The 16576-nt window shown below is 49.0% G+C and overlaps 2 protein-coding genes across 2 annotated transcripts in view; both read left to right on the top strand.

Moving 5' to 3' along the window:
- The first annotated feature begins 2845 nt into the window (after positions 1-2845).
- On the top strand, positions 2846-4410 carry pou3f3a (POU class 3 homeobox 3a). The gene has a single exon (XM_030111915.1). The coding sequence runs from the start codon at positions 3117-3119 to the stop codon at positions 4401-4403; it is 1287 nt and encodes a 428-aa protein (XP_029967775.1). The 5' UTR covers positions 2846-3116; the 3' UTR covers positions 4404-4410.
- Positions 4411-15562: 11152 nt separating this feature from the next.
- Positions 15563-16576, top strand: part of gpr45 (G protein-coupled receptor 45) — a 1167-nt gene continuing 153 nt past the window's right edge. The window contains exon 1 of the mRNA XM_030112045.1: positions 15563-16576. This exon is cut by the window's right edge and continues 153 nt beyond it. Coding sequence (XP_029967905.1) covers positions 15569-16576 — 1008 coding nt within the window. The 5' untranslated portion in view covers positions 15563-15568.

Below are 16576 nucleotides of genomic sequence, written 5' to 3'. Positions count from 1 at the left end.
CGACGCCGTGCACGTCTGCAACGTACACACACGTTCAGTCTGTGAATAAGAAGATGTTTAGCGTCCGGTATTCCCTGGAAACAGGATCATCTGTGTGAGATTCCTGCAGGAGATGTTATAACCGGAGAAACGTGGTAATAAGTGACAACTCTGTCTTCGTCTGCAGCTCCGTTCTGTTTGGTCTCCTTCTCTTTTCACCGCCGTCTTAATTAGACAGACCCTTGACTGACAAAGCAAACAAAACAACAACAAGAGAAAATCATCTGTTTCTTTGAATGGAAAACTCCTGGATCCCAGATGAAGGCTTTTAGTTTTTTTTTCTTTTCTCTTTCGCAATTTTTGTTGGAAGCATTTGCATATTTCAAAAGTCTACCAAAGAAAATAGCCCGGGGACAGAAATGGCCGATCTGCATATTGAAGACTCAACAGAGGGCGAAGAGTGGAAGACGGCAGGAGAGGGAGGGAGGGAGAGAGAGAGAGAGAGAGAGAGAGAGAGAGAAAACAAGTCTGTGTAAATGATCGGAGGATGATCTTAAGGAAACAATAATGTCAATTAGCTGACGGTGTCGTGCTCATTATGCCGGATTAATTGCAGCGTTCACTACAACTAAAACAGATTATTTTCATAGTTGTCAAGCAGCTCTGTGGAGGGAGAGGGAGAGAGAGGGAACAGAGGGAAAAAATGTGCATCATAAGAAGGCCTCTTCACCCAGCTTCCTTCATGAATAACAAATAGAGGACCCAGCGCTGTGACCAGGCAGCACAACACATGAAAAACATTACTGCTTTCCCCGAGCCGTCTGGTTTTCTCCACATTATGCTGCCAGGCTCCAAACACGTGAAGCACTGTGCTGCTTTTGTGCAGCTTCGCCGCATGTTTTGCTGTTGCAGTGGACACAGTTTGACAATAAACGGGTTTCAAAAGCCGTGGAATAAAGAATCAGGTCATAACAAAGTGTAGGAAGACTGTTTTCTGAATTGTAAAGCAGATTACAGCCATGCTGATGTCCCTGTACTGTGGTGTTATGCAGATAGACCTGAGTTATCCACATATTGATTTTATATCAGCATAAACTGAATCCTCAAATCTTTCTGGAGGTTCTCGGGCTGAGGTATTTCACTTTGCTCTGGTGTTTTCAGCCGCTCTGCAGGTGGACCGTCCATCTGGCAACACTTATCACACCTCACCTATCGTCAGCATGCAAACTCTTCATGTTCGCGAAAAGAACCGCAGTCACAAGAATTAAGAAGAAATAATCACAGAAAACAAACAGCCAAAGAAAATAATCTGCATTGAAATGAAGACATAATGTTTCATAAACTTTTTGAAAATCGATTTTTGGTTGTTCTTTAAATTTGTGACAGTAGAACATTAAATGTTCTGCTGTTTCAGCCGGCTAAGTTTCTTCCATTCATCTGTTTTCTTTTCCATTTCTGCACAAACCAAGTTTGAAATTCTGTTGTGTGAAGTTTTAAGATGTGATGCACAGAAGTGATCCCTGTTAACATCAAGAGTAGGTTTTATTGTAGATTCTCGACTCTACTTTAAACTTTCCAAAGAAAAAAAAACTTATTGTTTTTTACTATCTTTGGAACAATTACATGAAATAAGTATAAAAATCAAAATAATACCCATGACAATAACAGCAAAAAAAAAAAAAAAAAAAAAACTCCATAGAATTCTAAAATCCAGATTTGCCCCTGAATGTCCAGGTGAATGCAGATGTGTAATAATGGACTTGATTTATATCTCTGGCTGAGGAGGGGGAGTTGCTGTCTGTTTATCTTTTACCTTTTGGACCAGATCCAAGACAAATCCGCTGAAAACCATAAATTAGCAGCAGGTTTATTAGGCCGCACCTGGCTCTCTCTTCGGTCGGTGTCTCGCTCTCTCCAGGCCCGTAAAAGCGAGGCGAGCACCGGGGAGAAAATTCCCTTGGACACGTTTATTTCACGGCCCATCCACAACCCGAGCCGCCGCGGAGGCGTCCCGCTCCGACCGGCTGGTTTCTGGAGGAAGGATGAAAACCCCGGTGCCGCTCGGGTTTTGTGCTGCTCATCCTGCGCGCACCAGCGCGGCGCGTCACGCCACGGTGGCCTTCCTTTTACCATGTGAAAAGGAGCAGGCATTAAGATGCACGAGGCGTTCAAACCCCCCCCCCCCCCCTCCCTCCCCCCCCTGCGCGCCCAGAGCCGCCTGGAGTCTCCTGGATCCATCAGCTGCTCTGCCGCTGCTAGAATGAGACGAACACCTGATTCCAGCAGGCAGCTCTGACCTCGGCTCCTACACCCCCAGAAGTGGATTAATAATAATGATAATAATAATAATAATAATAATAATAATAATAATAGTTTATTCCACAGCATTAATCAACATGTTTTCTTCCTCCTGGTTCACTCTGCGCGTCGTTGACTGTCTGGCTTTTCTTTGTCTCCCTTTTCTTGATTCTAATGTTTTCTAACAATTTGTTACTTTTTCCCCCCGCAGCGGGAACTCTGTGCACCCCGGGCTCATCTGAGAGACACACGACCTGCTCTCCACGCCTGCGTCCAATCAGCGCGGACCGCGCCGCGCGCCGCCGCTGTCATTGGACGGAGGTGGAGAGGAATACGCAGCATTTGGCACAACGTAAACACACGCTCGTCTTCCTCGCTCCGCGGAGGACGCGCCGCACAGAGCAGACAATCGAGAGCATCTCAGAGGCTCGGCTTTAAAGATTGTGTCTTTTGCCATTCGTTCTCGCTCCTAACTTTAACCTCAGAGACGCTGAGAGGCGATCGAACCGCTCGTGACTTGTGCGCAGCGCGCAGACTTTTTCCCTTCAGTAGATCTGTGGATTACGCACGGCGGAGCTCCCGGGACAGAGAAAAGTTTCCAAACTATATATTTTATAGGAATGCGTATTAAAGTGTGTCTTGTCAAATACAGTTTCAACACACACAAGCCGCTGCTGAAGTAAAACTTCGCTCGAAGCCTCTATGGAGAGATTTGGCACTTTTTGCTCTTGATTGCGCAGAAACGTCGCTCCTGCCGATAGAGACTGAAGTTATTCATGGATTAGAGCCAAGTGGGACCTGAAACAAACATCAGAAGAGAGAAATACAAGTCGAAATATATGCTCTGGGGGATGGCAACAGCCACCTCAAGCCCCTACCTAGCCAGCAGCAGGATCCTATCCGGCTCGGTCCTCCACCCGGACCGGAGAGGCGGTGGCATGCAGCCGGGCAGCGCCGCTGTGACCACCGTGTCTAGTGGATACAGAGGCGACCCTCCAGTCAAGATGGTGCAGAGTGACTTCATGCACGGGGCGATGGTGGCGAGCAACGGGGGGCACATGCTCAGCCATGCCCACCAGTGGGTGACATCGCTGCCTCACGCGGCGGCCGCGGCGGCTGCGGCGGCGGCGGCGGCCGCAGAGGCCGGCGCTCACTGGCCCCCCAGCCCCCAGCCGCAGGAGCTGAAGAGGGGCACCGGCAGGGACGACCTCCACTCGGGGTCAGCCCTGCACCACCGGTCCCCGCATGTGGGAGGCCACCAGGCGCACCCGGGCGCTTGGGGAGGCTCCGCCGCGGCGCACATCAGCATCTCGGAGGGGGGGCAGCAGCAGCAGCAGCAGCCGCAGCAGCAGCAGCAGCAGCAGCCGCTCATCTACTCCCAGCCCGGCGGATTTACAGTCAACGGGATGCTGAGCTCCCAGAGCCTCATGCACTCGGGGCTGGTGCGCGGGGAGTCCCCCGAGCTGGACCACGGCAGCCACCACCACCACCATCACCATCACAACCACCACGCGCACCACCACCAGCACCACGGAGTGGGCCACGACTCGCACTCGGACGAGGACACGCCGACGTCCGACGACTTGGAGCATTTCGCCAAGCAGTTCAAGCAGCGGCGGATCAAGCTGGGCTTCACGCAGGCGGACGTCGGCCTGGCTCTGGGCACGCTGTACGGCAACGTCTTCTCCCAGACCACCATCTGCAGGTTCGAGGCGCTGCAGCTCAGCTTCAAGAACATGTGCAAGCTCAAGCCTCTGCTCAACAAATGGCTGGAGGAGGCCGACTCCACGACCGGGAGCCCCACCAGCATCGACAAGATCGCCACCCAGGGCAGGAAGAGGAAAAAGCGCACGTCCATCGAGGTGAGCGTAAAAGGCGCGCTGGAGAGCCACTTCCTCAAATGCCCCAAGCCCTCCGCGCAGGAGATCAACTCTCTGGCGGACACTCTGCAGCTGGAGAAGGAGGTGGTCCGGGTCTGGTTCTGCAACCGCCGGCAGAAGGAGAAGCGCATGACGCCGCCCGGACTGCCGCGCACGCCGGAGGACGCGTATTCACAGGTGGGCGCCCTGGGAGCGGACACGCCGTCCCCCTCCATAGACTGCAAGAGGATGTACAGCGACACGTGAGAATCCCCGAGACCCGAGTCTTCCGGGAGAACGTTTGGTTCACTTTTCTTACTTTAAAACAAAAAAAGGAACAAAACCAATCGGTTACGCAGGGTGTTTATTTCAGAAGAGGACAGAAATCCACGGTTATACATCTTTTGGATTTTTTTCTTTCTTTCTGAAAAAAACAAAACAAAAAACCTCTTGAACAAAATATTCTAAAACCTGACAGAAATCTGAAACGAGGTTGATTTTAACTCCTTAAAGACACACATTCTTTAACATAAAGGCAGAAGAGTAAATATTTTCAGAGGCTGAGATGAGAGAAAGTCCCCCTGTATTTCTGTACTGTAATTATTAAAACCCCTGAAATGCTGCAGTTTGATGTCCCTCATAGACGCGCCTGTGGCTCACCTCCCACCACAAGACAGATTTATGCCTTTTACTCAACTTTTATTGTTTTCTAATGAGCAATAATTTCTCCTCCTCCGGGTGTGTTCCTTCCTTTGTGTTTTGTGTCGGTGGATTTATGTTGTAACACAGTTCAAGATGGTCAGAAAGCCAGATTTACATTGGTCCCTCTATTGTACATTCCTTCGCAGGAAGCTTCTTTTCTCCGAGTTAACAAGCATTTCCCTTAAAGTTTCTGTACAGGTCTGCTGTGTATTCTTGTGATGATTGGACTATTTATTATTTTCCAATGTGCTTATTTTCATGGAACAGACTAATTATTTAATAAATTTGTCATAAATATGGATGGCCTTCATTTTGCATGCACACACATGACTTCATTTCAGTTGCACTTTGTTAATCTAATGGATAAACAAATGAGCTGCTGTCATCTGGGAGTCAGAATGTGAGCACCGTCTCTAAATTCATATTCAGAATTATTAAACTTCATGAACTTGTAAAGACCAAGGATCTAGTTTAAAATCCAGTCGCTTTTCTCTCAGATTTATTTTTAATTCCGAGCTTACTTTTGCTAATTATTCACTCATAATGAAGGCTTTTCTTTTAGTTTTCAACAGTTTTGTAGCAAAAGTTAGTTTTTCAGTCCCAAATTAATCAAGCCGTGTTCTGAAAATCAAGCTTTGCTTCTTGAATAAATAACCATTTACCATCCATAGCCTGCAAGAAGAGAGAAACTTTATGTTTTCTGGTTCCTGCGGCGAGGCTCCGGACCGCCGCTCGGCCGCCGGGCGCCAGCAGAGGTCAGCCGCCCCAGCTGGCGGCTCACCTCGCCAGCGGTTGCCAAGGTGACGGTGAGATGGAGCGACGTGAGGCGAGGCGGCGGCTCTCCGGCCACAGATGAGGGGTTTGGCAGATCGACGGCCAGAAGCTCCGGACGCGGGCCTGGAAAACAATCTGCTGTTTCTGCTGATACACACACACACACACACACACACACACACACACACACACTCTGAGAACAGTGTGAACAGAAGCAGGTTTCAGGCCGAAGGTGTCTCTGAGACAGTAGCTGCCGATAAACCAGGCGTGACGCACGACGACAAACAAACCCGGAGGTTAATGCCTCACCTCCCGCGTTACTCTTTCATATTTCATATCCGTGTGAGGATTTCTTCCTCTCACACCGACGTCCCGCCTCGCCACAGAGGAACCGGTGAGCGACGCTCTGTAACGGGCTTCGGTTTGGCGCTCCCGGCAGGGACTGACATGGATGATTAAAATACATCTTGGACACACAGATCTTCGCTGACTGGCTTCAACAGTGTCTCACACACCTTAACCTGAGCCTCAAAAACACACTGGGTGTGAAGAACTGTCAGGTTTTAAAAGGTGAGGTTCATTTGGAGGCAGAAACACTCATTTGTTTCACTTTTCTCTTTAACTGTTTTAAAATCCTACAGTCTTAAAATAAAAACAAATCCAAACAATCTGATGGAAGGAGAGTGCAGTTGAGTGTGTGTGTTTTGCGTTGTCAGATATTTGCTTGTCAAGATTTCAGGAAAAAGTTTTCGTGGATCACTTCAGTCTGCATGTTTTCACTTGGAGGTCTGGAATTCGGACAGACTCAATCTGAGGCAATAAGAATAAACCGAGAATCACAATGAATAAAACACCAGAAGGATTTCACTGTCAGTCTGTATTTTCTCTATTTATTCATTACTATTATTGACCTTTTTAAAATGTAGCTTAAATAGCTATTTCTATATGGGTGAAGTCTCAACTTAATTCTTTTTATGGCAAATTCAAAAAAATACATAATGAAAATAAAACAGCTCATCGCTCCGAAGCAATATTTTTATCAGATGATGACGCTACTAAATCAATACTCTCTGTTCATAAATTTACCCCATACTGTGGAATATTACAGGAAAAGCTTTGCAGGACTGAAGGATGCTTTGTTCCATTTTCCATCTGGAATTAAAAAGCAGTGAGTTCATAAACTGCTACCGATTCCGATGGCGTTGATTCAAGATGTGAGTTGACCTCGATCAAGAACCAGGTACAGCTGAAAGAACGAGCAGCAACACTCCTTTTAAAACAAAACTAAACCGTGGTGTTGGTTCCATCACGCAGTGTCTTGAGCTGAAGTTTGACTCCAGCGGCTCTGAATCCTCCCTGGAGGATCAGGTTCAGAAGATCCAGCTGCAGCAGCAGCGTCTGGTCGAGGCCCCGCTCGCCGCCGCCGCCGAGCCAGTGGCTCTCAACCTGATGTATTCCCAGCGAGCGGCGGGCGAACGCTCTCACATGAAAATACAGGGAGAATATAAGCTTCCAGGATTGCAGTGTGATCCCCTCAAAGCTTAGCGATGTAAAGATGGGAGATAAGGCTGGAATTGGGGGATAAAAAGCCCTTTAAGGGGTTTTGTCATCACACGGCTCCGGGCGTCTCTGCTGAATATCAATGGCGGGATCTGAAGGTACGAGCTGATGATGTTACAGTAGAAAACTCCTCCGTCAACACAAACTGCACAGAAGGGCACGGGCGGGTGAAAATGAGCTTTATTTACATTTCCCAGTCATTACTGGCGTGCAGCTCGCTGCGTCCCTGGGCTGACGGCGCTTTGCAGTCGCACACTGCAGATGTTATTACCTCTTCTGCCTAATAACAACTAATATAATTGCTCATAATTGCTCTTAAGGCCTTGTACAGGGGTACTTTACATAAAGCAATTACGACGAGATAATCCCTGCTTTATTTCTTGTTTGTGCTTCGCAGTCGGAGCTCGGCTGCGTTTTGCAGAAACTGCATCGACTCCTATCCGTCGTGTCATTTAACAACAACAACAACAGCAAAGTTTTAATCTTTAACGCTTTCTCCGCGGTTTGCACATCATCGTCCCCCCCACTGTTCTGTGTTAATTATTTCTGCGAGGCGGAGGCTGCTGAACCACTCCAGCCTAACACTGATTAACACACCGTGGTCTGCTCGGTGTGAGCTGAACTCCCGAGACGCACGACTCCGCCCAATGAATAAAACCTTCACTTAATCTAAAGATTAAGAATTTCACGTTAGCATCCGAGTGTGTCAGAAAGTGTGTAACACACCTGAAAGGGGCTCAGTCAACATTGGCCCGTGTGTGTGTGTGTGTGTGTGTGTTTTCCCCCCTTCCCCCTGAATGTGCTCATTTAGCAGGGAGCGTTCTCCTCCTTCGCCCATGTTTGCTTTTTCTCTTCCCAGTGATTTATGGAGCAGCAAACTCTCTCAATCAGGGAGAAATTAAAGCAAACATCTGTGGAATAACGGACGGGGAGAGGAATTGTGTCTCTGGCTCTCGGGCCTGTGGTGTGGGTGCCTGCCACCGAACGTGAGCAGCATGCATGTGCCAGGGCGCTGGAGTGGAACTGGCTTGATGGGCATGCTCAACACACGGGCACGATGCCAATTTAGACAAGCGTGCCCACGAAAACAGTCCCATCCTGCATGCAAAGTGTGTGAACGGAGCAGAGAGGAGGGGAACACCAGGTTGGAACAACAACCGAATCGACGCCGCTGGAACTGCGTCTGGCTTGGCGTCACCTGTCTGACAGGCCGGACTGCTGAACTGCTGGAGTCCCACACCGGTCCTGAGGATGTGAGCAGCACGCCGAGCCCCGCAGGTCACTGGGGTTCCTCTTGCTGGTATATCATGCTCCCCTGACACTTCTGCTGCTTCCTAAACTAAAACGTCCATCTAAACACAGAACTGGAGCACAATGCTGCCATCTGCTGGACGAAGTAGTGAGTGCACGTTTGGTAAGAGCAACATGAGGAACCTGATTCTGATCCTGATCCTGATCCGTCCCAGAAGGCTCAAACACATCTCTTTTTTTCTTTTTTTTTTTTTTGTGTGTGTGCAGAAACCATCAGTGTATTTAATTTGAGAATTTTTAAACTTGCTTAGTAGCTTGGTGGGCGGACTCCAGCCTCTTGTGGAAACAGCAGAACAAACAGACGGTGCCTCGTGGGTCTGCTCGTTGTGTTTTTCTTACTGCATGAATCTAATTGTGACTCCAGAGCAGTAAACACTCCTGCTTTCGCCGCTCTGCACCAGGAACACTGACATTGTAACTAGAAGACGGTCAGATTCAGCAAATGGATAACTGATAACCCAGAGGAACACCAGGGCCTCATACAGTACTCATTAAAAGAAGATGAGGAGGTCATTTACTGACTGAAATAGAAAAAAACAAAGCAAAGCAGCAGGTCTGAGACACTCAGTGCATAAATCAGGCACGTTTTGGGTTTTTTTTTTCTTCAGTGCACTGAGTTCAGCTGATATCCACAAACAGACCTTCACCAGACCGTCCATCACTGAATGCTCCTGAGGGGGGATCCTGTCTGAACCGGCCCCCTCAAACAGCTGCTGGTACACGTGCAGAGTGTGGACATGTTGTGACTGAGTGAATCGGCCTGCTGTACATGTGCCGTCACTCAGCGCTCATGCCGCCTCGTGTCGTCCAGAAGTGTCTCCCAGGAGGACATGCGCTCCAGGACAGACCCGACACAGCAGAGCAGGTATTTCCTCTCTCATGGGGAACATCCTCTTCTGTCTGCCCGAGGAAGAGACAACAGCGCCAAGCAACGACTCTGCACCGCATCCACCTGAAATCCAGCGCAAACACCAAGAGACAACCTGAGTTGGAGGGTAGCGGCCATCTACAGCTACTCAACAGTCACTTAAACCGCATGAGAATTCCACAGAAAGATCAAGACGAGAATGAGACACCAGCCAGCAGCTGGACAGACTGTAAGGACGTTCCAGCAACAGAAAGTGAAGAAAAAGAACGTGGGATTCTGAAGATAAACGCTGCCCCATAAAGACGTGAGAATAGAAGCTTTGGCTGCATCTGGAAGCGTCTGCTGTGTTTTTATGATGTTCCTCCATCAGCTCCACCTCGGAGATCCATGTGTGACCTGCCTGCTGTCTCCATATGGTCTTCACTCCACTATTGGAGAGGCTGACATCTGCCTCCATCAGCCATCCATCCAATCAACCATCCATCCATCACCCATCCATCCATCCATCCATTATCCATCCTTCCATTCATCTAACACCCACCATCCATCCATCATCTATCCATTATTCATCCCTCCATCCATTATTCATCCATCCATCCATCCATCCATCATCATTCATTATTCATCCATTCATCCATTCATCCATCCATCCATCCATCCATCCGTCCATTCATCTAACACCCACCATCAATCCATCATCTATTCATTATTCATCCCTCCATCCATTATTCATCCATCCATCCACCATCCTTCCTTCCATCCATCCATCCATCCATCTATCCATCCATCCATCCATCATCATTCATTATTCATCCATTCATCCATCCATCCATCCATTATTCATCCATCCATCCATCCATCCATCCATCCATCTAACACCCACCATCCATCCATCATCTATCCATTATTCATCCATCCATCCATCCATCCATCCATCCATCCATCCATCCATCCATCCATTCATCCATCCATCTATCCATCCATTCAACATCCATCCATCATCCATCCAGCCATTCATTCAGCCATCCATCTATCATCTATCCATTATTCATCCATCCATCCATCCATCCATCCATCCATCCATCTATCCATCCATTCAACATCCATCCATCATCCATCCAGCCATTCATTCAGCCATCCATCTATCATCTATCCATTATTCATCCATCCATCCATCCATCCATTCTTTCACCCATCTTTTAATTATTCCACCTATCCATCATCCATCCATCCATCCATCCATCCATCCATCCATCCACCATCCATCCATCCATCCATCCATCCATCCACCATCCATCCATCCATTCATCTAACACCCACTATCCAGCCATCCATCTATCATCTATCGATTATTCATCCATCCATCCATCCATCCATCCATCCATCCATCCATTCATCCATCCATCATCCATCCATTCATTCATCCATCTATTAATTCCTCCACCTATCCATCATCCATCCATCCTTCCATCCATCCATCCATCCATAGGTGGAGCGTGGGTCTCAGTACAGAGGGGGCGGAGCATTCTCGAGAGACCCTTATGATAGTAATTTTACCATTCAAACAATCCCTCATGCTACCATCAAACAACACACTAATGCTCACTTTTATTGAGCCAAGCAAACCTATATGCCTCAGAAAGCAGAACAAAGTCACAAACCAGTTCACAAACTTGTTCTGAAGAACAAATACACACACACACACACACACACACACAACACAACTGCAGCCTGACAGGTGTCAATCTCAGAGCATCCGCTGTCCATGGTGCTGAAAACTCAGATAAAAACTCACGGGCTGAATCTGTACCATCTTTGATACAGCTTAAATATAAAATGAACACAGCTGGTCTAAAATTACACAATCTATTCAGATAGATATAAACATAGCTATCCATCCATCATCTATCCATTATTCATCCCTCCATCCATTATTCATCCATCCATCCATCCATCATCATTCATTATTCATCCATTCATCCATCCATCCATCCATCCATCCGTCCATTCATCTAACACCCACCATCCATCCATCATCTATTCATTATTCATCCCTCCATCCATTATTCATCCATCCATCCACCATCCTTCCTTCCATCCATCCATCCATCCATCTATCCATCCATCATCATTCATTATTCATCCATTCATCCATTCATCCATCCATCCATCCATTATTCATCCATCCATCCATCCATCCATCCATCCATCTAACACCCACCATCCATCCATCATCTATCCATTATTCATCCATCCATCCATCCATCCATCCATCCATCCATTATTCATCCATCCATCCATCCATCCATCCATCCATCTAACACCCACCATCCATTCATCCATCCATCATCCATCCATTCATTCATCCATCTATTAATTCCTCCACCTATCCATCATCCATCCATCCTTCCATCCATCCATCCATCCATAGGTGGAGCGTGGGTCTCAGTACAGAGGGGGCGGAGCATTCTCGAGAGACCCTTATGATAGTAATTTTACCATTCAAACAATCCCTCATGCTACCATCAAACAACACACTAATGCTCACTTTTATTGAGCCAAGCAAACCTATATGCCTCAGAAAGCAGAACAAAGTCACAAGCCAGTTCACAAACTTGTTCTGAAGAACAAATACACACACACACACACACACACACACACAACACAACTGCAGCCTGACAGGTGTCAATCTCAGAGCATCCGCTGTCCATGGTGCTGAAAACTCAGATAAAAACTCACGGGCTGAATCTGTACCATCTTTGATACAGCTTAAATATAAAATGAACACAGCTGGTCTAAAATTACACAATCTATTCAGATAGATATAAACATAGCTATCTATATCTTTTGAAATTCATGTATATTAGAAAAAAAAATAGACTTGGTCGTTATAGTTGAGAGCAACACGAGGCACATTCAAATAGGCAGGTGTTTAAGACCACAGCATTCTGACAAAGATAATATTTTTGAAGGTTTCACTGACTCACCAGTGGCTCCGATGTTAGGTTTTGGGTAGTACCGCTAACGGCTAGCATAGTGTTTAGCATACTGTTTAACTTCCCTCCAAAGAGTTCAGATCAAGTGCAAAAGAAAAAAAACTCATTCATGCTGCACAGCCAATCAGCTGGCTTACAGCACTGATGCATTCATGGACAGCCGTAATGTAAGAATTGGCAAATTGGAGCCCACACTCATATGCTATACCTTCTGGTACACACTGCACATTTTATTATAATAATTTATTTACGAGTAAATGTGAACACATCACATGAAACGGGGCCCTATGACCTTGTGGGCCCTGGGGCGACCGCCCCCTTGACCCCACTCTGGCTCCGCTACAGCATCCATCCATCCATCCATCCATCCATCCATCCATTCATCATCCATCCAACATCCATCCATCTAACACCCACCGTCCATCCATCCATCCATCCATCAAAGCCATATTGTAGATAAAAGTTTTATGGAACTTTTTAAATGACACAGTGGGATTCAGACCGCTGAAGATTCTGATCGGAAGCTCATTAATTAAGAAGCTCGTTTTGAAAGGATGTCATTTTAGGCTGTCCCTTCAGGTGACCTCTCGCACGTGCCCCTCTCCTCATCCTCTGTGGATCCGCCCCCTGGTGGTGACTGGCTCTCATGGGACTCTGGATGGTTAAATAATCCATTACAATCCAGCAGGACAGTCGGGAGGTTTATTTTGTTTTTTTAATAATAACGTTTCCACTGATCACTGATGCGCGTGAAGCGCCGCGTCCCGCAGCTCCTCGCGCTGCGGCTTTAAGTCAGAGACCACCTGCTTCCGCGGCGTCAGCTCCATCCGCAGGCGGCGCGGCGCTGATCGATCCGCCTAACTGAGACACGTTCAAAGGGGTATATTTTAGGAGACCCTCAGCATGCACAGGGTGGGGGACGCACGCTCGGCGCGCACTGAGCCGACGAGACACGAGCGCGCACCCTGATCAAGGTAATCCTCTTCATATGAAACCATTTATAAGGCGTTTGGCTGCAATCGAAGGGAAAAGGGAAAACGGTGTGTTTTGACGTGTGTGTTATGCTGACATGATGTGGCTCGTCTCGTGCTGCAGGAGCAGCAGGTAGGGTTTGACTGACAGCCCGTCCGGGGTGATGGAGAGAGGAGTCCTCTGCATGTTCAGGCTCATGGGAGAAAAACCCAATCCGTCAGATGTAGTGTTAAAACACATATATGTGCTTCAAGGCGATGAAATTAGGAGGATGAGGTCTGGATTTTTCCAGATGATGATGATTTCATGGGAGTAAATGTGTGTTTGAAGCGGCAGTCTGACTCTGAGCTGTAATTATAGGAGGAAACTTGTATAGATGATCCCCGTGATATCAAACCAAGCTGCTATTGTCATGGTTCCCTGTACAAAGGATGAGACTAGGCTGCTTGTAGCCATGGAAGTGGTGACCTTGTTGCTATGGCAACAAGCGGCAACACCATGCAGCCTCTTACAAGGGGTTTTGTTCCAGAACGAAGAAGCCGTCGTTGAAGGGATTGTCCCCGTGTCACCTGCTTATGTACCTGAACATGAAACCCATCGCTTCACTCTGAACGTCTGGTATAAAAACACACAAATGAGTGAAAAGAGATTCGGGTTGCTTGAAATGCTAATGCGGACTCTCTCATTTAGCGAGCGTCTTGATCAGGGCCGAGCCTTTGTTGTTAGATGGTGACTCCGTCCTTCAGGTTGCTGTAGAGTCAGGTGGAGTCTCTCCGAAAGAGAGGATTTTCACTGCCATGAAAGATGAAAGCTGGGGAACATGAGGAGGGCACCCTGAGCAGAACTGGAGCCAGAGGAGACGTTCGTCCATATCCAAGAGAAAAATGAACCAAAATCAACACGTTTCACACTGATGGGAGCAGAGACCACCGAGACACACACCCAGAGTGAGGAACAGCCGAGAGAACAGAGAGGCTACAGCTAAAGGTTTTCTTTTTAATTTATTGACTTGTTTATCTGGTTGATAAATCAATGCATTCTGCATTCATGGCCTCGGTTAACGTTCTGAGCTGAGCTTCAAGATTCCAAAGCTGCAGGTCAAACAATCCATGATAATTAACTTCAGACGGGGTCATGAAGTTAGTCGCCATGACTGGACTGAGGAACCCTGACACACAGCCTCAGTGGGAGGAGAGGCTTTTGCTGGACAGTGGAATTAAAAGACAACTCTTTGTGGTGCAAAGTACACGTGTAGGAATAAGACAAAAGATATGAAACGGTATAAAGAATAACCCAGTTCGTCATGTTGAGAGGTTCTCATCAAACAGAATGTGTGTCGTTTCTGATTATTTGCTTTGATGCTGTGAAGAAGTCGTATAAAATCACAACAACGGGAGAAAATAACAGCCAGCATGAGCTGGGAGGCGGCGTCTGACTGATTCATGTCTGTCTTCAGAGTGTGAGTCTTCTGCAGCAGTGGCCTTCGTCTCGGCCTGCTGACGAGAAGCGAAGCTTTCTGAAGCTGTGACGTGTCTCCTGTCACCGTTAACAGCTCTCAGACGCTGAAGAGTCTCTGCCGAAGAGTTTCTGTGAAGCTCTCTGAGCTGTTGTGATGAAGGTTTCTATATCCACAGCCTGTCCACCTCGTTCTGCTGCCACCCGAGACCTGAGCGCTACAGCCGACACAGACACTTCAACCACTACAACCACTACAACCGCTACAACCGGCACAGCCAGGATTCCCCCGCCGAGCCCCCCGTGAGGAGAGGAGCAGGTATGCGGTGTGTGGACGAGGCCTCAGCTCGGCTGACAGCAGCTTCCGCCCCGGCTGCTGTGTGTGAATGTGTGTGTTCCTGTCCGTGTGTGAGGCATTACGGCTTCTCGTTAATCATCAACCCGGCTGAGGCCGGCGAGCAGCGCGTCTGTGTCCCGGTGGCCGTGGCGCTCGGCCCGGCGGCGTCCGGCTTACATAACTCCTTCAGGTTTCATATTTATGATTATCACTAATAGACCAGCGAGCAGCCGAACTCCCCCGACGGCCCGGGGAACCGCTCGGCGTGTTTCTCACAGCTTTTAAAGAGCCGGCCGGCCCGTCCACGCCGTCTGCTGCTGATCCGCTCTGGCTGGTGAACCAGCTCGTCTTTCATGAAGAAGCTAACGGAACCCTGTCCTTCTGTCGCAGGCATCGCCATGAAGCAGCGAGCGCCGGGGGCCGGCTGCACCCGGACGGCGCCGTGGTAACGGGCGGCATGGCGTACTGCAACGAGAGCCTGCTGGAGGAGTGCGGCTTCATGCAGCCTCACAACGCGGGCGAGGCGGCAGGAAGCCTGGCTCCTGAAGCCGCCACTCCGCTCATATCGGTCACTCTCCGCGTCACCCTGGCAGCCGTAATGATCTTCATGATCACCATCGGTTTCCTCGGCAACGCCATCGTGTGCCTGATCGTTTACCAGAAGCCGGCCATGCGCTCCGCCATCAACCTGCTGCTGGCCACGCTGGCCTTCTCCGACATCATGCTGTCGCTGCTCTGCATGCCGTTCGCCGCCGTCACCGTGGCCACGGCCGACTGGAGCTTCGGCAGCGGATTCTGCCGCGCCTCCATCATGCTGTACTGGCTCTTCGTCCTGGAGGGGGTGTCCATCCTCCTCATCATCAGCGTGGACCGCTTCCTCATCATCGTGCAGCGGCAGGACAAGCTGACCCCCCACAGAGCCAAGCTGCTGATCGCCGGCTCCTGGGTGCTCAGCCTGTGCGTGTCGCTGCCCTCCGTGGTGGGCTGGAGGACGGGCGCGGCGGGGATCGGGGGCGCCTGGGCGCCGCAGTGCGTGCTGGGATACAGCGAGTCCCTGGCGGACCGCGGCTACACCGTGCTGCTGGCCGTGGCCGTGTTCTTCGTGCCGTTCACCATCATGCTCTACTCCTACATGTGCATCCTCAACACGGTGCGGCGCAACACCCTGCGCATCCACAACCACGCCAGCGAGCGCTCCTGCCTGCCGGCGCTCAACCAGGTCAGCAAGATGAGGCTGACCGGGCTGCAGCGGCCGCCCCCCATCAAGGTGGACATGAGCTTCAAGACCAGAGCCTTCACCACCATCCTCATCCTCTTCGTGGGCTTCTCGGTGTGCTGGCTGCCGCACACCGTGGTCAGCCTGCTGGCCGTGTTCAGCCGCCAGTTCTACTACAGCTCCGTCTTCTACCCCGTCAGCATCGGCGCGCTGTGGCTCAGCTACCTGAAGACCGTCTTCAACCCCGTC

This window comes from Salarias fasciatus, chromosome 16 (genome assembly GCF_902148845.1).
Source record: "Salarias fasciatus chromosome 16, fSalaFa1.1, whole genome shotgun sequence".
Classification (NCBI taxonomy): Eukaryota; Metazoa; Chordata; class Actinopteri; order Blenniiformes; family Blenniidae; genus Salarias; species Salarias fasciatus.
This window is presented reverse-complemented; position numbering and strand designations above follow the sequence as displayed.

Coding starts and splice junctions, on each gene's coding strand:
- pou3f3a (XM_030111915.1), top strand. CDS start 3,117: ATGCTCTGGGGGATGGCAACAGCCACCTCAAGCCCCTACCTAGCCAGC.